The following is a 22,341-nucleotide window of genomic DNA, read 5'->3' on the forward strand; positions in this document are numbered from 1 at the left end:
TTGTCAAGCAGATTGCATCAAGTTACATTCTCCTCATCATACTTTTCATGCATTACTTTCTTAACGTCTCCACTGCTTGATAAGATCAGGTTGGATTAGTTCATAAAATATATTTGTTCTATAAGAACTGATGTGTGTGTGTGTAAGGGGGGGTCCTCTAAACTATATTTTAGTTTTGGGTGGACTTGGTGCACCTCTAATGTCATTGGCCTACCCGGAGTTAAATATGGAAGCACTTTCAGTAGTGTAACCGTTTACACTAAACAACCAATCACATTCTCTAGCACTTCCTTTACTGCCGCAGGCTCTCACTGTCAGCAGATGGGCTAGCCAACTGTTCACAGAGTGGGCCAATCAGGTTACAGATCTGTTACTCTAGGCCAGCCTTCCTAGCATGACGATATCAGAAGGAAAATATAAAGTGCTCTGACTGCTCTAGAGGGAGGTAGATTCATTTGACTGCTATAGTCTGCTATATTCAGTTTTTTTTTACCACAGAATATTGAGAGTGTGTTGTATCAGATAGAGACATGGCATGTACAGACTGTATGAAGGCGTCAGATTTCTCTATTGATAAAAAAGGAATCAAGTGAGTTAATTATTCAGTTTGTGTTATTACAGCTGATTATCATGACCTTGTTAAGCAATGATAGCAGTCACATGGAATGATACTAACAGAAAAACAAATCTTTTTCAGGAAGAGAAACTGGAGGACAAGGATACGATATCTCTTGAAGATCACCTCTTCTTCAAAATCCATGGCAAGAAGAAGATCTTACAGGTAAGGCTCGGGGGTCTGAATCATGTAGTATTATGGATGTAAATTAGGGAGTACCACAAGGCTCCATTTCCTAATAATGATCAACCTTGATATATGTATCTAAAAGCAGTAGGTACTACTAATTGTATGCAAGAAGTATATAAAAGTCGTTTTTACTACTTGTATACTGCTACTACTACAGGCCTCTAATGTGACTGTTCTCTCCTTCCTAAGGCCAACAGTGGATGAAGTCAACCAATGGGCACAGTCACTTGACAAACTCCTGAGTCACAAATGTAAATGCCACACCCTGTCTTTTATAGCTCATATGATATCAGCATGACTGTATGAAATGGGCACAAATGTTATAGAGTGAAAATATATATGAATGAAGTGAGTCATCTTGAAGTACAGTTGGATCTAAACTGCACCTCTGATTGGTTGATATTTGACCGTTCTCAACTCAGCTTGAAGACATTCTACTGCTTGAGAGCTGCTTTGACATTCTCTCTCCTTCCCTCCCTCCTCTCCTGCAGATGGAAAGGCAGCATTTCGGATCTTCCTGAAGTCAGAGTTCTGTGAGGAGAATATAGAGTTCTGGACAGCCTGTGAGGAGTTCAGGACCATCTCGTCTCTAGAGAAACTGTCGTCGAGGGCCAGAAGCATCTATGAAGAGTTCATCCAGTGTGATGCTCCTAAAGAGGTGAGTTTTCCTTTCACTACGTTCAGGAGTCATTCTTAAAGTGCTGATATTAAAGCAACAATCTTATAATAAAAATACGGTAACGATAAAGTGATAGTTATGTTTCTTATTTCCAAACAACTTATTATCTAATGCCAATGTGTGATCACTCTGATTGTGCAAAGACTTATTGGTGTTCTTGTCTCTATTTGGTTGCAGATCAACCTGGACTACCAAACGAAAGATGCTATCGTCCAGAGCCTGTGTCTGCCCAGCCTGACGTGTTTCCTGTTGGCCCAGAAGAAGGTGTTCAGCCTGATGGAGAACAACTCGTACCCTCGCTTCATCCACTCTGAGCTCTACAAGGAACTCTGTGCCATTGCCAGGGGAGAGGGGCAATATCTCAAGTCTTAAGATGAACTACTTTCAAGGATTGTCTATGCAGTCACACATGACATGTTGCACTGACACCATGTAGTTACATGGGATGTAAAACCATTTCACATTTGAGCCATGTGGTCAATGGCAATGCTGTAGTGCACTATTTATAAACAGTACTGTAATGTAGGAAGTACAGTGAATAACTGAATAGCTTTTCGTTTACATTTTAAAAATGTCTATTCAACTTTGCGCATCCTGCTTTTGAAGATTGAGACAAAACAATGCAGATCAGACGTAGTCATTTTGATAATGGTTTAAAATGGAACTGCCCATCCTGTGGTGTTTGAATATGCAATTGAGTTAGTTTCACCAAACACCAGTACCGGTAAATAACTGTCTAATAACTTTTTGCAACTATATGATGTGAGTAAGAACTTTCTGGGACCAGTGGTATAGGTTTAAATTGGTAACTGTTTTGTTGGAGAGCTGAATGGAGGTGAATGTTTTGCGTCGCATAAAGGTGTTTACACTAAATATTGTAGCGGATGTTGCTTCAAACCAAGTATGGGCAGACTTTTTGGTTCGAGGCCCACATCAGGATTTCGAAATTCAACGGAGGGCCGCACAGATATATATTTATTTTTTACAGAAAAAGGGCAGTTATTTGAAAATATTTAGGTCCATTATAGTTTCTACATATTTTCTATGTAGTTTGTTTTTTTAACCCCCTGCAGTTCATTGTGGGTGAACTTACTGTAAATAAAACAATAGACAGAGGCAAAGATATGGTGGCAGCTGGACTGCAATACTGTGTTTCTTTTTTTATTTTGTTGAATACATACATGTCCAATGTCAAGTCTAATAAAATATTGAATTCAGAACATTTCCAGTTATTGGGCCCTGAATGCTTTAACACGGTGTTTTTAATGATAAAAAGACACTTCAGATCCAATTCAAATTGAACTCCAAGTCATAACAAACCATCATGTCAACGAAAGTGAATGAAGTCCATGACAGGATCAACTATACAGTACGTTTTACCTTGCAACTTCACAGCAGTACCTTGAGGCAGCTGAGGAAGGGGATGTTTTGGTGTAAAGAGATTCCATATATGAGGCCTTCCCAGTCTGCTCCCTTCAAGACCAAATATTTACTCAAAACACAAAATGTCAAAGATATAAATACCTGCATCATATCAATTCCCTTTCCTCACAACTCCTGGATGGAATCTATCTACTGTACACTACCAGACAAATTGTCTGCACAACATCATCTGCACAACACATCATTTGGCTTCCAGTGGAACAGTGCTCACGCAGCGGAATGGGGTCATATGAATAAAAGGTTCCAGTAAAAATGGTGCTGTGTTCCCGAAAAAAAGATCATGACTGACGCAATGTACAATATCTCTGTGCCTGACTATGGGGATGTGCAGACTTTGTGTTAATCCTGACATGACAAAGTGTTGTTGGTACAGATGAGCATGAACTCGTGACAAAAGCTGACACTGAGAAGACAGCTCTCCTCTCGGACAGCTGTCCGGTAGTACTAGGACCCATGGCCTCTGTTATGATATGTGACCATTTCTGTTATGAAATGTGACCATTTCTCACCTTACACATCTCAACCCAAACAGACCCAAAATAACTCCATACGCTCCGAACATGCAGGCATAATAAGACATCCATCTAACACATTCTCCCAAATAGACCAAACATAGCTCAATGTTTCTTAGAAGCAGGCTCAATGTTTTGCAAAGGGCAAGTTTTTTCACACTGAACTTCCAGTCAAAACTTCACAGGAACTATTGTGGTTGGTTTTGGTCGTTGCATTTGACACAGACAGTTTTTCCATCCTAAAAATGACCACTTAGACTGCCCGCCTAAGAATTTCATACACAGCAGAAAAAAACCTGTAATTAACTCCAATGACTGTAATTCTCAAATTTAAAGGGAAAGTATACATTTTGGTAATGAAACAATATATATACTGTATATTGGAGTCATTAAAACTATTTTTTCAACCACTCCACAAATGTCTTGTTAACAAACTATAGTTTTGGCAAGTCAGTTAGGACATCTACTTTGTGCATGACACAATACATTTTTCCAACATTTGTTTACAGACAGATTATTTCACTGTAACACAATTCCAGTGGGTCAGAAGTTTACATACACTAAATTGACTCTGCCAGAAAATGTCATGGCTTTAGAAGCTTCTGATAATTGACATCATTTGAGTCCATTGGAGGTGTACCTGTGGATGTATTTCAAGGCCTACCTTCAAACTCAGTGCCTCTTTGCTGGACATGACATTTTCATGGGAAAATCTAAAGAAATCAGCAAAGACCTCTGAAAAAAGATTGTAGACCTCCACAAGTCTGGTTCATCCTTGGGAGCAATTTCCAAATGCCTGAAGGTACCTCGTTCATCTGTACAAACAATAGTACGCAAGAAAAACACCATGGGACCACACAGCCGTCATACCTGGTGCTGTTCCATGCCATCTCTAGGAGGGGTACGTCACTTGAGTGGGTTGAGTCACCGATGTGATCTTCCTGTCCGGGTTGGCTCCCCCCCTTGGGTTGTGCCGTGGGGGAGATCTTCGTGGGCTATACTCGAGCCTTGTCTCAGGATGGTAAGTTGGTGGTTGGGGATCTCTCTCTAGTGGTGTGGGGGCTGTGCTGTGGAAAAGTGGGTGGGGTTATATCCTGCCCATTTGGCCCTGTCCGGGGGTATCGTCGGACGGGGCCACAGTTTCTCCTGGCCCCTCCTGTCTCAGCCTCCAGTGCTTATGCTGCAATTGTTTGTGTCGGGGGGCTAGGGTCAGTCTGTTATATCTGGAGTATTTCTCCTTTCTTATCCAGTGTCCTGTATGAATTTAAGTTTGCGCCCTCTAATTCTCTCCTCGGAGGACCTGAGCCCTAGGACCATGCCTCAGGACTACCTGGCCTGATGTCTCCTTGCTGTCCCCAGTCCACCTGGTCATGCTGCTGCTCCATTTTCAACTGTTCTGCATGCGTCTATGGAACCCTGACCTGTTCACCGGACGGGCTACCTGTCCCAGACCTGCTGTTTTCAATCCTCTAGAGACAGCAGGAACGGCAGAGATACTCTGAATGATTGGCTATGAAAAGCCAACTGACATTTACTCCTGAGGTGCTGACCTGTTGCACCCTCTACAACCACTGTGATTATTATTTGACCCTGTTGGTTATCTATGAACATCTGAACATTTTGGAAATGTTCTGCTATAATCTTCACCCGGCTCAGCCAGAAGAGGACTGGCTACCCCTCATAGCCTGGTTCCTCTGTACAGCACTTCGTGACATCAGCTGATGTTAAGAGCTTCATAAAATAAATTTGATTGATACCACTGTTTTTCTTTCTCCTAGAGATGAACGTACTTTGGTGCAAAAAGTGCAAATCAATCCCAGAACAAACAGCAAAGGACCTTGTGAAGATGCTGGAGGAAACAGGTACAAAAATATCTATTTCAACATAACCTGAAAGGCCGCTCAGCAAGGAAGAAACCACTGCTCCAAAACCACCATTAAAAAGTCAGACTACGGTTTGCAACTGCACATGGGGACAAAGATGGTACTTTTAGGAGAAATGTCCCCTGGTCTGATGAAACAAAAATATACCTGTTTGGCCATAATGACCATCATTATGTATGGAGGAAAAAGGGGGACGCTTGCAAGCCGAAGAACACCATCCCAACCGTGAAGCACGGGGCTGGCAGCATCATGTTGTGGGGGTGCTTTGCTGCAGGAGGGACTTGTGCACTTCACAAAATAGATGGCATCATGAGGATGGAAAATAATGTGGATATATTGAAGCAACATCTCAAGACATCAGTCAGAAAGTTAAAGCTTGGTCGCAAATGGGTCTTCCAAATGGACAATGACCCCAAGCATACTTCCAAAGTTGTGGCAAATTGGCTTAAGGACAACAAAGTCAAGGTATTGGAGTGGCCATCACAAAGCCCGGACCTCAATCCTATAGAACAATTGTGGGCAGAACTGAAAAAGCGTGTGTGAGCAACGAGGCCTACAAACCTGACTCAGTTAAACCAGCTCTGTCAGGAGGAATGGGCCAAAACTTATTGTGGGAAGCTTGTGGAAGGCTACCCGAAACGTTTGACCCAAGTTAAACAATTTAAAAGGCAATGCTACAAAATACTAATTGAATGTATGTAAACTTCTGACCCACTGGGAATGTGATGAAAGAAATAAAAGCTGAAATGAATCAATCATTCTCTCTATTATTATTCTGACATTTCACATTCAGAAAATGAAGTGGTGATCCTGACGGACCTAAGACAGGGAATTCTTACTCGGATTAAATGTCAGAAATTGTGAAAAACTGATTTTAAATGTATATGTAAACTTCCAATTTCAACTGTATATACACTACTGCTAAAACGTTTGGGGTCACTTAGAAATGTCCTTGTTTTGAAAGAAAAGCAAATCTTTTGTCCACTAAAATGATCAGAAATACAGTGTAGACATTGTTAATGTTGTAAATTACTATTGTAGCTGGCAGATTTTTTTATGGAATATCTACATAGGCGTACAGAGGCTCATTTCCAGCAACCATCACTCCTGTGTTCCAATGGCACGATGTGTTAGCTAATCCACGTTTATCATTTTAAAAGGGTTATCGATCATTAGAAAACCCTTTTGCAATTGCAGTTAAACTGTTGTGCTGATTAAAGAAGCAATACAACTGGCCTTTAGACTAGTTGAGTATCTGGAACATCAGCATTTGTGGGTTCGTTTACAGGCTCAAAATGGCTATAAACAAACTTTCTTCTGAAACTCGTCAGTCTATTCTTGTTCTGAGAAATGAAGGCTATTCCATGTGAATACAACGCTGTGTACTACTCCCTTCACAGAACAGCACAAACTGGTTGTAACCAGATTAGAAAGAGTGGGAGGCCCCGGTGCACAATTGTGCAAGACAAGTACATTAGTGTCTAGTTTGAGAAACATTAAATAGTACCAGGAAAACACCGGTCTTAATGTCAACAGTGAAGAGGTGAATCCGGGATGCTGGCCTTCTAGGCAGAGTTGCAAAAAAAAGCCACATCTCAGGCTGGCCAATAAAAAGATTAATATGGGCAAAATAACAGACACTGGATAGATGGACTCTGCGCTATCCGATTGGCCAGCGCCGTAAACGCACTCAATTTACATTTGTGTCATTTAGTAGATCTTTTGCAGAGCCACTTACAATAGTGAGTTCAACCCTGGCACTGCAAGCACCATACGCTACTAACTAAGCCACACGGGAGTTCAATTTAGCCACAGATCTCCCAGTCAAGTAGGCAGAGTTTGTCTTTCAGACTAATAAAATAGTTAAAAATAGGCACATTTCGCTTACCCAGTAGGGCTTCTGAATCAAGTTCACCATCCACAAAGAGGAAGAAAAAAATATGTAAAAAAGGGCAAGTCTTTATCGTGGACTTTACTAAAATGTTTGGTGACCAACTAGGAATGCCTTGAGGATTGACGACCACTGATCTAAAGCATTTTAACTTGGTGTGGTGGTACGTTCATTTAAGACCAGTGGTGGAAAATGTGCCAAATTGTCAAACTTGAGTAAAAGTAAAAGATAAGTCATTTTCTATTAAGGTAAGTGAAAGTCACCCAGTCAAATTATACTTGAGTAAAGTCAAACTATTTGGTTTTAAATATACTGAAGTAAATGTAGTTTCTAAAATATTTAAGTATCGAAAAGTAAAAATGGTTTAAATTCCTTATGTTAAGCAAACCAGACTACACAATTGTTTTTTTAATTTACGCAAAGCCAGGGTCACATTCCAACACTCAGATATAATTTACAAATAAAGCATTTGTGTTTAGTGAGTCCCCCAGAGCAGAGGCAGCAAGGATGACCAGGGATGTTCTCTGGATAAGTGTATGAAATGGACCATTTTACAATTCTACTAAGCATTCAAAATGACACCCAAAAGTACTTTTTGGTGTCAAGAGAAAATGTATGGAGTAAAAAGTACATCGTTTTTTTTTAGAAATGTAGTTGTCAAAAATATAAAATAGTAAAGTACGCCCCAAAAAACAACTTCAGTATTTTTACACCACTGTTTAAGACCGAGTGGCACTTGTTTATCTAGGGGGCGCTTATATTTGTCATGTTTCAAACATGTGCACTCCGATGGTTAGGTCGTGGCCAGGGATCAGACAGTATTGACGGCGACTCTGGAGCAATTAGGGTTAAGTGTCTTGCTCAAGGGCAGATTGACAGATTTACCTAGTCAGTTCAGGGATTCAAACTAGCAACCTTTCAGTTACTGGCCCAATGGTCTAACCGCTAGGCTACCCAACAACTATTAAAAACGACACACTTGATGAAATGGCCACAATGATGAAATGCATTTAACAATAAAACTACAGCATGTTCGAACATCTAAACATTTTATTATGAAAATAAGACAAGCCCATTTAAACATATCTTTCCAGGCATGCATTACAGCTGAAGGGTAGACCTGGGTGGGACAGTGTACACAGTTCTCTGTCCCACCACATGTGCTCATGTCTGGCGGGGGCAAGGAGGGGTTCACAGGATACAATTGTGGGGAGAGGGTCCATGGCCTTTCACATGAATAAGATGACTGACAAGTGCGTGTGTTTGTGGGGTCACTTTGCTTCCTGGACTTTTTTGGCACTCTGCTTCTCTTTTGCCTGGGGAGCAGAACACACAAATACATTAAATAGTTTAGCGCCAGTGAGCAGGTGTCTATGATAGGTTAATACTACCCTCTAGTGGGCATCAGTTGTATATCAAGAACTACACTCAAATTAGTTCAGAACAGGGGTTGGAATGGTAATTATTTACCGTTACGGTGTTCTGACCATGGCAGAAAAAAAACATTCTGAACTGGTTCGAACCACAAAAAAGGTTAATATTTTTCCTTTTGGCTCATTTTTATTTACCTGTGAAATCAACATTGTTTTTACATTTCGTTCATTAATAAAATGCACTCCACCAATTAGCACAGAAGCTCGCTGTGAAATAGGTAAGATAGTCGTTTAGATGTTTGATTGGTGAGAAAAGCGCAGGCGTGAGATGCGACTGAAATTGCATGGGCGGGGAGAGAGCGAGAGAGGGGGTGGACATTGAGGGGGCTTGGCATGAAGCACTGATCATCATGGAGTGAATTGGAAAGTGTTTAGACTACTACAAACAATGTAACTTAACCAAATCACACACTAGACATGAGGAATATTTTTGGAACTAATGACATTACCAGTTCAAGACTGGAGTGGTGTCATGAAAATAACCTATCCCTCGATGTCAACAAGACAAAGGAGATGATTGTGGACTACAGGAAAAGGAGGACCAAGCACAGCCCCATTCTCATCGACAGGGCTGTAGTGAGCAGGTTGAGCTTCAAGTTCCTTTGTGTCCACATCAAACTATCATGGTCCAAACACAAAGAGATGTGAAGAGGGCACAACAAAGCCTATTCCCCAGATCCTCAAAAAGACCTACAGCTGCACCAGAGCGCAGGTTGCATCAATGCCGGGTATGTCAGAGGAAGGCCCTAAAAATGGTCAGACTCCAGCCACCCTAGTCATAGACTGTACTCTCTGCTACCGCACGGCAAGTGGTACCAGAGCACCACATCTAGGTCCAAAAGGCTTCTTAACAGCTGTGCACACTACCCAGACTATTTGCATTGTCGTCGTCCCCAACCCACTCTTTTACGCTGCTGCTAATCTGGTTATTATCTAGGCATAGTTACTTTAATAACTCAACCTAGCCTCCCAGGTGGCGCAGTGGGCTAGGGCACTTCATCGCAGCGCTAGCTGTGCCACCAGAGACTCTGGGTTCGCGCTCTGTCGCAGCCGGCCACAACTGGGAGGTCCGTGGGGCGACGCACAATTGGCCAAGCGTCGTCCGGGTTAGGCCGGTAGGGATATCCTTGTCTCCTCTCGCACCAGTGACTCCTGTGGCGTGCCACGCTAACCAAGGTCGCCGGGTGCACGGTGTTTCCTCCGACACATTGGTGCGGCTGGCTTCCGGGTTGGTTGGGTTGTGTTTCGGGGGACGCATGACCTTTGTCTCTCCCGATGCCCGTACGGGAGTTGTAGCGATGAGACAAGATAGTAACTACTAATAATTGGATACTACGAAATTGGGGAGAAGAGGGGGGTAAAATTTAAAAATAAAAACCTACATATTACCTCAATTACCTCGACTAACCTGTGCCCACGCACATTGACCGGTACCCCCTGTATATAGCCTAGATACTGTTATTTTACTGATACTCTTTAATAATGTTATTGTTATTACTTTTAACACTTATTTTTCTTAAAACTGCATTGTTGGTCAAGGGCTTGAAAGTAAGCATTTCACTGTAAGGATTACTATTGCAACAACACATCATCAGTATGGTAAAACTAACCTGTCTCACGACAGTCTAATCCCGGCTCATGTTCCCCATTAGTGGATGAACAATCCAACGCTTGGTGAATTGTACACCGACACCTGTTGTATTCGGCGCAAGTGACAAATAAAATGCGATTTGATGTGGAATAGAGTTCCATGTAGTCATGGCTCTGTGTTGTACTGTGTGCCTCCCATAGTCTGTTCTTTACTTGGGGATTGTAAAGAAACCTCTGGTGGCATGTCTTCTTGGGTATGCATGGGTGTCCGAGCTGCGTGCTCGTTGTTTAAAACAGACACCTCGGTGCATTCAGCATGTCATCACTTCTTACAAAAAACAAGTAGTGATGAAATCAACATCTCCTCCAATTTGAGCCATGCGAGATTTACATGCATATTATTAATGTTAGCTCTCCGTCTACATTTAAAGGCAAGCTGTGCTGCCCTGTTCTGAGCCAATTGTAATTTTCAGAGGTCCCTCTGTGGCACCTGACCACACGATTGAACAGTAATCCTGGTGAGAAAACTAGGACCCGTTGGACCAGTCTTGTTGATATTGTTGTTAAGAAGCTTTATTATGGACAAAGTTCTACCCATCCTAGCTACTGTTGTATCAACCTGTGGTGGTCAGTGCCGTTTAAGACGAGGGCGGACTATTTTTTTCTCATTCTTCACAAGCATAGCCTTATATCTATTACAGCTTACTGGATAACAGCCATTCATATTCCATACACCCAGTTCAATGCAACAGCGAAATGATAATCAAATTTCCCCTCTGCCCATCATGAGGTTGCTACAACCTAGCCTATGAAAAGTTTACAACGTAAAGTTTACACACAGGTCGAGAGACTAATTTGAAGTGACAGACAGTGAGATTCAATACCGCCTTGCAGTCTTGCCTGCATCTAGCTGATATAGGGTGTAATCATCAGTCCAACAGTTGCAAACAAATTCAGGTATGTTGATCCCCATTTTGTTCCTTTTAAGAAACATTTTATCAGAAAATCGTCCGAAAGAATACACCCCTGATCACACTTAAAAACAGAGTTCACTCACATAGCAGCCACGTTGTATTCCATTTCTTCCCTTGTGGACTTTAGTGCACAACAAATCAGCTGTATGTGACCAGGCAACAACAAAGAATTCCAAGACAAACCTCTACAAATAGCCTATATCGTTGTCACCATATTAGCTAAACTAACTTCATAGTCAGCATAGCTAATAGAACGTGTTAGTCAACCCGCTACAATCATGGAGTAACATTAGTGTACAGTCGGTAATTAGTTATACCGGTAGGCCCCGGTGGCAATAAATTTGTAATGCCAAAAGCTTACCTTGACTTGGAAGAGTTCCAGTGTTGTGTTAGATAGCTAACATAGCTAGTTTAGCCTACTCAAACAGAGGGATGCCATCTACATTTGCTAGGTAAGTGAAAAACAAATTAGAAATGTAAATTTCTCTTGCTTCTCCTTCATTTTGGAAGAATCACATTTTTTGTCAAAACTGTTAAACTATTGTCTCTCTCCAAGTCAACTAAACACCACATTGTATACAGTGCAGTGCTAGCTAAATGTAGCTCATGCTTTCAGTACTAGGTAAATTCTCTGAACCTTTGATTGGGCGGACAAACGTGTCAGTTCATGCTGTAGAGCTCTGAGCCTGGAGAACATCCGGAGGACGTCCTCCAGCCTGTCATAATTACTGTGTAAGTCTATGAAGGGTGTGAGAACCCTGAGCCTCCTAGGTTTTGTATTGAAGTCAATGTACCCAGGGGAGGATGGAAGCTAGGTGTCCTCCGGCTACACCATGGTGCTACCCTACAGAGTACTGATGAGGCTACTGTAGATCATTGCAAAATAGTGTGTTTTAAAATCAGTCATTTGGTGACGTGATTATATTTAGAATAGTTTTATCTAAAAAAAGAACAACTTTGAAGGTTTTAGAATTTAACTTATGAAATTTACTGAGGATGGTCCTCCCCTTCCTCAGAAGAGCCTCCATAATACCATAATTAACATGGTTTTGACCATGACAGTTTACAATCCAGGGTTACTCCAAGCAGTTTAGTCACCTCTACTTGCTCAATTTCCACATTATTCATTACAAAATTTAGTTGAAATATTTAGGACTAACTTATTCCTTGCCAACCATCCTGAAACAAACTGCAGCTTCTTGTTAAATGTGGCAGTCATTTCAGCCACTGTAGTAGCTGGCATGTATAGTGCCGAGTCAGCCGCATACATAGACACTCTGGCTTTAGTCAAAGACATGTCATTAGTAATGTTTGAAAAAAATAAAGGGCCTAGACAGCTGCTATGGGGAATTCCTGATTCTACCTGGATTATGTAGGAGACTTTCATTAAAGAACACTGTTCTGGTAGACTGGTAACTCTTTATCCACAATATAGCAGGGGTGTAAATTCATAACGCATACGTTTTTCAAGCAGCAGACTGGTCGATAATGTCAAAAGCTGCACTGAATCATAACAAAACTCCCCACAATATTTTTCGCATCAATCTCTCTCAGCCAGTCAGTCATTTGTAAAAGTGCCCTGCTTGATGAATGTCCTTCTCTATAAGCGTGCTGAAAGTCGGTTTAAAGTAAACTAGCATTGTATCGTCAAACAATTATTTCCCAAATTTTACTGAGGGTTGGTAGCAGGCTGATTGGCCAGCTATTTGAGCCAGTTAAGGGGGCTTTACTATTCTTGGGTAGTAGAATGACTTTCGCTTCCCTCCAGGCCTGAGGGCACACACTTTCTAGTAGGCTTAGATTGAAGGTATGGCAAATAGGAGTGGCAATATCATCTGCTATTATCCTCAGTAATTCTCAATCCAAGTTGTCAGACAACGGTGGCTTGTATTTGTTGACAGACAACTTATTTTTCACCGCTTCCACAACCACTTCACAGAATTCAAAATTACAATGCTTGTCTTTCATGATTTGATCAGTTATACTTGGATGTATAGTGTCAGTGTTTGTTGCTGGCATGTCATGATTAAGTTTGAGACTAATGCTATATATGTGTGTGTGTGTGTGTGTGAGAGACATTGAACACTGGTCACTTCACATACTGTTGTTTACTTACTGTGTATGTACAGTGGGGCAAAACAGTATTTAGTCAGCCACCATTTGTGCAAGTTCTCCCACTTAAAAAGATGAGGCCTGTAATTTTCAACATAGGTACACTTCAACTATGACAGACAAAATGAGAGAAAAAAAATCCAGAAAATCACATTGTAGGATTTTTAATGAATCTATTTGCAAATTATGGTGGAAAATAAGTATTTGGTCACCTACAAACAAGCAAGATTTCTGGCTCACAGACCTGTGACTTCTTTAAGAGGCTCCTCTGTCCTCCACTCGTTACCTGTATTAATGGCACCTGTTTGAACTTGTTATCAGTATAAAAGACACCTGTCCACAACTTCAAACAGTCACACTCCAAACTCCACTATGGCCAAGACCAAAGAGCTGTCAAAGGACACCAGAAACAAAATTGTCGACCTGCACCAGGCTGGGAAGACTGAATCTGCAATAGGGAAGCAGCTTGGTTTGAAGAAATCAACTGTGGGAGCAATTATTAGGAAATGGAAGATGTACAAGTCCACTGATAACCTCCCTCGATCTGGGGCTCCACGCAAGATCTCACCCCGTGGGGTCAAAAAGATCGGTGAGCAAAAATCCCAGAACCACACAGGGGGACCTAGTGAATGACCTGCAGAGAGCTGGGACCAAAGTAACAAAGCCTACCATCAGTAACACACTACGCCACCAGGGACTCAAATCCTGCAGTGCCAGACGTGTCCCCCTGCTTAAGCCAGTACATGTCCAGGCCCGTCTGAAGTTTGCTAGAGAGCATTTTTGGATGATCCAGAAGAAGATTGGGAGAACGTCATATGGTCAGAATGCTGAGTTGCATCCAAAGAACACCATACCTACTGTGAAGCTTGGGGGTGGAAACATCATGCTTTGGGGCTGTTTTTCTGCAAAGGGACCAGGACGACTGATCCGTGTAAGGGAAAGAATGAATGGGGCCATGTATCGTGAGATTGAGTGAAAACCTCCTTCCATCAGCAAGGGCATTGAAGATGAAACGTGGCTGGGTCTTTCAGCATGACAATGATCCCAAACACACCACCCGGGCAAAGAAGGAGTGGCTTCATAAGAAGCATTTCAAGGTCCTGGAGTGGCCTAGCCAGTCTCCAGATCTCAACCCCATAGAAAATCTTTGGAGGGAGTTGAAAGTCAGTGTTGCCCAGCAACATCCCCAAAACATCACTGCTTTAGAGGAGACCTGCATGGAGGAATGGGCCAAAATACCAGCCACAGTGTGTGAAAACCTTGTGAAGACTTACAGAAAACGTTTGACTTCTGTCATTGCCAACAAAGGGTATATAACAAAGTATTGAGAAACTTTTGTTATTAACCAAATACTCTTTTTCCACAGTAATTTGCAAATAAATTCATAAAAAATCCTACAATGTGATTTTCTGGATTTTTTTCTCATTTTGTCTGTCATAGTTGAAGTGTACCTATGATGAAAATTACAGGCCTCTCATCTTTTTAAGTGGGAGAACTTGCACAATATGTGGCTGACTAAATACTTTTTTGCCCCACTGTATATACTGTATTCTCAATGTAGGTCATCCTAATATACCTACTACTGTGCATACAATTTTGTTTTACAAATTATATATGGTCTACACACACCATATATTTATCATTCAGGCATTTCTTGATTTGAATTTGCTAGACATTCTGTTGCACTGTTGGAACTAGTAACATAAGCATTTCGCTGCACCTGCGATAATATCTGCAAATCTTTATGCAACCAATAAACTTGATTTGAAAATAAAAAAGGTTGTGTTTCTCTAAAAAAAATATGTTCTTATTCGGGTTTTGTTCCCCTGGTAGAGAACTCAAAATTGTGCATTTAACACAACGGTTTGTAGAGTACATTCAAATATCATAACATAAAATATTATACACCAAATTCACGTTCCTGGCCTCAGCTGTTCCTCACCTTTTCCACCAATGGTATCAACTGCTGGTATTCAGCCAGTGTCTTCAGCAGCTCCATGATGAAGGGTAGGTAGTTGTGCTTTCGTCGGATGTTTTCGATCTACAACAAAAAAATATGTATACACACACAAAATGTTCAAGAAAAACATCAAGCGTTATAATATAGTATTGAAATGACTGCATATCTTCTAAAATGCCCATATTATATTATCTGACGGTCAGCGAACACACCTTGTATCGTTGGAGCTTCTGATTCTCCTCATCGATCAGCAGCTGATACTTAGCGATTTCTGATTGGAGGGAACTGAGGAGGGTGCTGCTCTGGTCTGTGTCCATTGGCTCTTCCTGGAGAAAGGGTGAGAGAATTTCCATTCGGTCAAATGTCAAACCAGATTTTAGTTTGCCGGACAAATGCGAGATTTACCAGCCATATCAAATAGAAACACATCTAAATACCACCACGTGTAGGGCAATGTGTTTTGAGGAGTGTCCACTGCCCACATGGAAGAGACTGTAGTTATTATGCGAGGAAGATTGTTAGCCAACAAAGTGAATGGTAGCTAGAACAATGCACATCTCCCTCTGTCCACCAGGCTTGAAAAAATCCTCAGTTTCTGTATAAATGTATATTTCCACTTGTATGTGCCTTCATCCTTTATACAGTTGCTAGTTAACCAGCTAGCTTGATTTGTACTGTTTTGGGCATTTTTAAGCTAGCTGCTCAACCAGGCTTTAGACTAGAGGAAGAGAAGGAAGCAATATCACTTCATCTAACTACTCCTCCTTGGTGGACATTTCTGTAAATTGTCTTTTAGGGAGATTAATCTAGCAAAACGTCAAAATACCTGAACATTTGTCCCCTGTTTGCATACAGTCATATCTGTCACAGACTGACTTGTTCCCGGGAAACATTGCGGGCACTACCATGATACAGTGTTGCAAGTTTGTCAGTGAGAGCGCAAATTCAAGACAAGCAGAGAAGACAGGCAAGATAGACAAATGACACGAATGAAATACAACCTCCCCGTGCTGAGCTAATTTGATTTATAGAGGATATTTATCTCATCCAAATTATTATGTCGGTTTTTATGTATTTATATCAGCAAAAAGCAGGCAATAACCGGCTAACGGAAATTCTGGGATGACACTAACATTACTTAACACAGATAGGATAGATGTTTCTTTCATCGTAAGCAGACATTTTAAAGGACTTGATCAATGGCATTGACATGGGTGGAAGTCTATTCATGGCCTTGGTGGCAGGTAATTGTATCGTCCAGGCCTGAGGGCTGCACCATGAATAACTGCAACACCACTTACCTCTGTTAGCTGGATCTGCAGTTCGGCTATCTTCCTCTCGTAAATCATCTTCCTGTCGGACACAATGGCCATCAGGTTGAAGCGGATCTCTCCCTCACTGTACCTGATACCAGGGACGGAAGATGCAGTTGTTTTAGATTTTACTTTCTGATAATTGAGTCTGTTAGAAGTTGCGTAGCACAATGCGCAACACAAACAGCAACCATATATGACACTTATTTACCATGGTATATTTACTTGTAAAAAAATATATTTACTTCTGTATTCTTTTCTCAATCACTGGCCGAACTGCGTTGATCCAATCGTCCTGGTTGCACACACCTGAAACACAAAACAAGCATAGAGTGTAGATCATGGATCAATCATCAACTAGATTTAGCCACGGGACGATTTTTCTTGAGCGGATGGTCAGGGGGCCAGAATCTAATGACAAATCATTTATAGACTGCAAATTGACCAAGAAGCCCAAACAGATTTCATATTTGACTAAAACAATTTCAAACCTTGCTTAAAATTTGTATACGATGTTGGGGCGGCAGGTAGCCTAGTGGTTAGAGTGTTGGGCCAGTAACCGAAAGGTTGCTAGATCAAATCCCTGAGTTGACATGGTAAAAATCTGTCGCTCTGCCCCTGAACAAGGCAGTTAACCCACTGTTCCTAGGCCGTCATTGTAAATAAGAATGTGTTCTTAACGGACTTGCCTAGTTAAATAAACTGTATATTATGTGTAGGAAAACTTTGGAACAGATTCCAAAATTAAAATAATTTGGAGCTGATTTGCTTGTGTTTTTAAAGTATTTTATGTCCAACAATAAAATAAAAACACAACCAGTTGGGGAACCTTTGTGTAGATAATCATCAAGGGTGTTTCTGAAGAATGTGTCAGGTTCAAGACGAGATTAACTGCACTACTGGCCACAGTCACAATTCACTAGAATTTTTAAAAATAAAACACTTAAAAGCTAAAAGTATATAAAAACCTAAAAGAATCCGAAACAGCAGCTTTTTTCAAATTCACGAAGCTAACCAAAACTGCTACTATGAAAGACTACAAACATTATATGTAGGACAAAACAGCAACTTTATACATCTATAAAGCTGAATATATGACCAGTATGTGCGTACCGAGGTCGATGGGTCCTTCACGTAGGCCGTCCAGCTCATAGAGCCTGCCGTTGACAGGGACGTAGCTCACAAAGTGGAACGCATCCTCATCCTTTGCAGAAGACTTGGCGTCAAACTCAAACATCTGCTGTCTGAACACAATAAAGACGACAGTTTTAGCTTTCATTAGCAGAGAAACTAACATGGGATTAAAACCAAAGCCTTTATTTTCTTCATTTTCAGCTCTGTGGGTAATGTCTTATGAAAAACATTCAATCAAAAATGGCAATTTGTCTACTTAGAGCCAAGCCTTCGATTAATCTAGTGACGTTAGCAGTGATAAACTATCCCGCTGAAATGAAAAGTCAACTCACCTGGCAAAGCTGTTGTGAACTTGTCGAATAACTTCAGAGTTGCTGAGAGCCAGACCTTTCATCTTTATAGGAGAGAGAATATCATCAATGTGTGAGTTTTGTTGTCTCCTGACTTCAGGGTCTGTTTAATGTCTGCACGATTCATCAATAACAAAGGCGACTGGGATTTTACTGTGGATGGTTGTCCTCAGTTTCTCACTCAAAAAAAAGACAAAGCCACACACATTTCCCGAGCGACACCCCCTTCCCTTACAACTTTTGCATTTTCAAATCCAAACACCACGAGTTCAGACCCCAGAGGGAAGAACTTTTGAGAGAACCAAATCACAAGTCTCAATGTCTAGGCAAATATTATACCAACAAATTGCCTCCTGTCCAGACCAGTATGTCACAGCTCTTCTTCGCTGTGTACCACATGAGTCACGTCAACCAGGCTAGGTGTTATGCACATCTCAAGGACAAAAAAAAAAACAGACTGAATTTTTTTTTTAAAGGCTTGCAAAAACTAAGCGCTGCCCCAATAATCAGTATCAACTTACAGCTGCATCAAAGCTGAGTGAAAACTCTCTGAACTCTGTGAGTGTCTCTCCCAACAGCATGTCAGAGTGGGTACAGTTCAGCAGCACGCTCACAATGGCCTGGGTAGCACATGCATTGTTTATCACCTGAAAAAGCACACATAGCAGGTTGACAGCAGGTTATTTATGTTTGTCATGAGGTTTTCCCTAGAGGAAGAACTGAGCAGTTTCCACTGAATGGGCCAGCTGCAAAGACAATATTGGCTAGGTTGTAAAAATTCAAAACAAAAATGTGCTTTTTGGTATTAAACTTAAGGTTTGGCATTAGGCTTAGCAGTGCGGTTAAGGTTAGGTTTAAAAATCGTTCTTTATAACTTTGCAGCTGTGCCAGCTAGTGACCACTCTCCAGAGCTGCCTCCAGTACATGAGTCATCTCAATAAATGCCAACCTGCACACACACAGGAGAGACATCAAATGAGATCCTGTAATTTTACATTTTAGTCATTAAGCAGACGTTCTTATCCAGAGCAGACTTAGTCAACACATTGAACTTGAAGTTTAAAAAAAACAACCACATCACAATAATAATGCACAGGTAGACTCTTCGAAATATCCGCTATCAGCAGAATCTGTGCCAGAAAGAAAAACAAGAGACTTCTGAGAATACTTCAGAGAGCAATTTGGATATGTTCTAACTCTGCAAAACATACAATGAATACAGATGTAAAAACCAAACCATGTACCTGCTTGGCAAAGAAGATGTTGTCAAGCCTTGAATCCTGAACGATAGATCCTCCAGGCTCCTCACCTGGTTGCCACTTGAACAGGAAGATCAACCCATGAACTGGTCTTGAAGGAAGAAAGAGAAACCTAGTACCACTGAAATACTATGCACTTGTAAAAGTAAAGAGTTTAGAAGTAAAGAGATTAGGGCATGGGCCATGGCTTACTTGAGGTTTTCAAAATTCTCTGGTTCCATACTCCATATTTCTTCCACCTGAGCTCCTTTACAACCTGGGTTAGTAGAAAGGAGAAAGCTGGGTTAACTACTACATAATTACATAAACCAGGGAAGGGCAAAATGGTCCCTCTTTTGGGATGGGCAAAATGGCCCCTCTTTTGTAGGTTCAAGAAACCCAAAATGTTTATCAGTCACGGTCTCAACTTACTGTTGAGGTTTATTATAACAGAATACACAAGGTGCAATTTTGAAATTTGGTTGTGCATCAGCAGTCACTAAAGTCAGCAAATATTTTTTTAGATTGTCTAGCGGCCAGCTAATTTACCAGTCTAAACTTGTAGTAAGCAAGGTTGAATGAATTACCGAACAGGGTGGGGCCCATTGATCATCAGTTGTCATTAAAAACTGGAAACATTTGCCTCCGCCCTATAGCAAAATGAGTAAAATTGCATTAAATTAGTTATAAAATTGCAAAATCTTCTCCGCCCAATGGCAAAATGTGTAGAATTGCAGGAAATTAACTTTAAAAATGAAATGCATCTTAGCTGTCAAGGGGGGATATGGATATGCGGCCTCTCACTGCGGCCTCTCATGACGAGTTCCGTTTTTTGTGCCCCCACCTCCATCAAAGTTGCCCATCTATGACATAATTTAAACCATTAGTGGACAGGACTATCCATCTAACGTTAGTTTGCCATTTGAATTTGCAGAGAACTGCACCAACAAGCTGTTTATCCATCGAATTGATCATATTGAGTACAATATTCAATCGAAAGGCATACAGTGAAATTGATTTTGTCAGTTTCTAAAGGAATGTCAGCTAGGTAGCTAAACTAGTAACCGCCGACACATACACACCTAAGTGTCGTGGTAGCATGCTAATTCTCTCTCATAATTATCCGGTAATGGAATCAACGACGCCACCTGGCTAGCATGTTCGCGGTTTCAGATAACAAGTTGAATCTGGTTTGCAAATAGAATCATGGAATTTGCTGGACTGCAAACTAACACCAATCATTTATGTGCATAGCCAATGCTGCACAGACTTGACTAGAACTTGTTGGCAATCGAGTAATAGTAGACTAGCTAGTTGACATACAGCACACTCACCAAAACCTTTGATCAATTCTGTGAAAACACCAGGATCACTTTCCATAAGACACCATTCTCCTGCGCTTCCAGACATTACTATGTTATGATTTCAAAAAAGACTGTGGGGCATGTGATTTTACTGCAATCTAATATTCGTAGTGATTAGTTAGCTTAGCTAGCTACCTAGCTAACAAAATGAATCAATATGTCAAGCAAATCGAAGATTTATAAGATCTGGATACCGCATCAAAGATGTCCGCCCGTTGTTTGCAAAAAAATCTACTCACGTCCGCATACGCCGATTCATGGACCGCCTATATCCGGGTTGTATCCGGTTTATACGAACTAACAGCACATGGAACCGCATGATCAGAGATGATGTCATCACTTCATACAGAAACAAGGCAGACATTGGATGAATATAAAATGTTAATATCTTCGAACGTGAGTGATGAAAAAATTATCGGCCTCAGCGACAATTATTTAAATAATTCAATGCATGTTTTGTAAGGGTGTGGACAAAACAAGAATCGTAATGATATGGGAAATTTTCTGGATGTAATTATGATCTGAGTTTTTTTTGCTGGAGTCACCTCTTCACTGTTGACGTTGAGACTGTTGTTTTGCAGGTACTATTTAATAAACCTGCCAGTTGAATACTTGTGAGGTGTCTATTTCTCAAACTAGAAACTCTAATGTACTTGTCCCTTTGCTCATTTGTGCACCGGGGCCTCCCACTCCTTTCTATTCTGGTTAGAGCCAGTTTTCTCTGTGAAGAGAGTAGTACACAGCGTTGTATGAGATCTTCAGTTTCTTGGCATTTTCTCACATGGAATAGCCTTCATTTCTCAGAACAAGAATAGACTGACGAGTTTCAGAAGAAAGTTATTTGTTTCTGGCCATTTTGAGCCTGTAATCGAACCCACAAATGCTGATACTCCAGATACTCAACTAGTCTAAAGAAGGCCAGTTTTATTGCTTCTTTAAACAGCACAACAGTTTGACTGTGCTAACATAATTGCAAAAGGGTTTTCTAATGATCAATTACCCTTTTAAAATGATAAACTTGGATTATCTAACACAATGTGCCATTGGAACACAAGAGTGATGGTTGCTGATAATGGGACTTTGTACGCCTATGGAGATATTCCATTAAAAATCAGCCGTTTCCAGCTACAATTGTCATTTACAACATTAACAATGTCTGCACTGTATTTCTGATTATTTTGATGTTATGTTAATGGATAAAAATGTGCTTTTCTTTAAAACACAAGGACATTTCTAATGTCTGCACTGTATTTCTGATTATTTTGATGTTATTTTAATGGATAAAAATGTGCTTTTCTTTCAAAAACAAGGACATTTCTAACTGTAACACTAGTGTAGCACAGCCACAAAGTCATAAGGCCTGCCTACTTGACCAATCAGTTGAGGGAGTGTGATGACACGTATGCCAGTTTACGGTTCTCAGGCAACGACCAATCAGAGTAGGTGTTGAGATGACGCGTACAGTTGAAGTCGGAAGTTTACATACACTTTAGCCAAATACATTAAAACTCGGTTTTCACAATTCATGACAGTTAATCCTAGTAAAAATTCAGGTCAGTTAGGATCACCACTTTATTTTAAGAATGTGAAATGTCAGAATAATAGTAGAGAGAATGATTAATTTCAGCTTTTATTTCTTTCATCACATTCCCAGTGGTCA

At 40.8% G+C, this 22,341-nt stretch overlaps 2 protein-coding genes across 5 annotated transcripts; one reads left to right on the forward strand and one right to left on the reverse strand.

Moving 5' to 3' along the window:
• The first annotated feature begins 455 nt into the window (after positions 1–455).
• Positions 456–2,708, forward strand: rgs2 (regulator of G protein signaling 2). Its single transcript, XM_029687034.2, has 5 exons — positions 456–589; positions 698–781; positions 995–1,056; positions 1,297–1,463; positions 1,662–2,708. Exons 1-5 carry the CDS (start codon positions 531–533, stop codon positions 1,854–1,856), a joined length of 567 nt encoding a protein of 188 aa, XP_029542894.1. The 5' UTR covers positions 456–530; the 3' UTR covers positions 1,857–2,708.
• A 5,537-nt stretch (positions 2,709–8,245) lies between these two features.
• Positions 8,246–20,914, reverse strand: LOC115145173 (ubiquitin carboxyl-terminal hydrolase isozyme L5-like). 4 transcript variants are annotated; one of them, XM_029686501.2, is made up of 13 exons: positions 20,652–20,913; positions 20,088–20,180; positions 19,905–19,967; positions 19,531–19,594; positions 19,324–19,429; positions 18,601–18,726; positions 18,062–18,123; positions 17,709–17,839; positions 16,841–16,904; positions 16,584–16,686; positions 15,495–15,608; positions 15,265–15,363; positions 8,246–8,529 (listed from the first exon to the last, which is right to left on the reverse strand). In XM_029686501.2, the coding sequence occupies exons 3-13, from the start codon at positions 19,921–19,923 to the stop codon at positions 8,485–8,487; spliced, it is 933 nt and encodes a 310-aa protein (XP_029542361.1). In that variant the 5' UTR covers positions 19,924–19,967; positions 20,088–20,180; positions 20,652–20,913; the 3' UTR covers positions 8,246–8,484. The 4 variants fall into 4 exon arrangements, with proteins under 4 accessions (XP_029542361.1, XP_064859218.1, XP_029542360.1 ...); XM_065003146.1 differs by having other exon boundaries at positions 19,905–20,180; XM_029686500.2 differs by lacking the exons at positions 19,905–19,967; positions 20,088–20,180.
• Between the last annotated feature and the right edge of the window lie 1,427 nt (positions 20,915–22,341).

This window comes from Oncorhynchus nerka, linkage group LG17, assembly GCF_034236695.1.
Source record: "Oncorhynchus nerka isolate Pitt River linkage group LG17, Oner_Uvic_2.0, whole genome shotgun sequence".
Taxonomy (NCBI): domain Eukaryota; kingdom Metazoa; phylum Chordata; class Actinopteri; order Salmoniformes; family Salmonidae; genus Oncorhynchus; species Oncorhynchus nerka.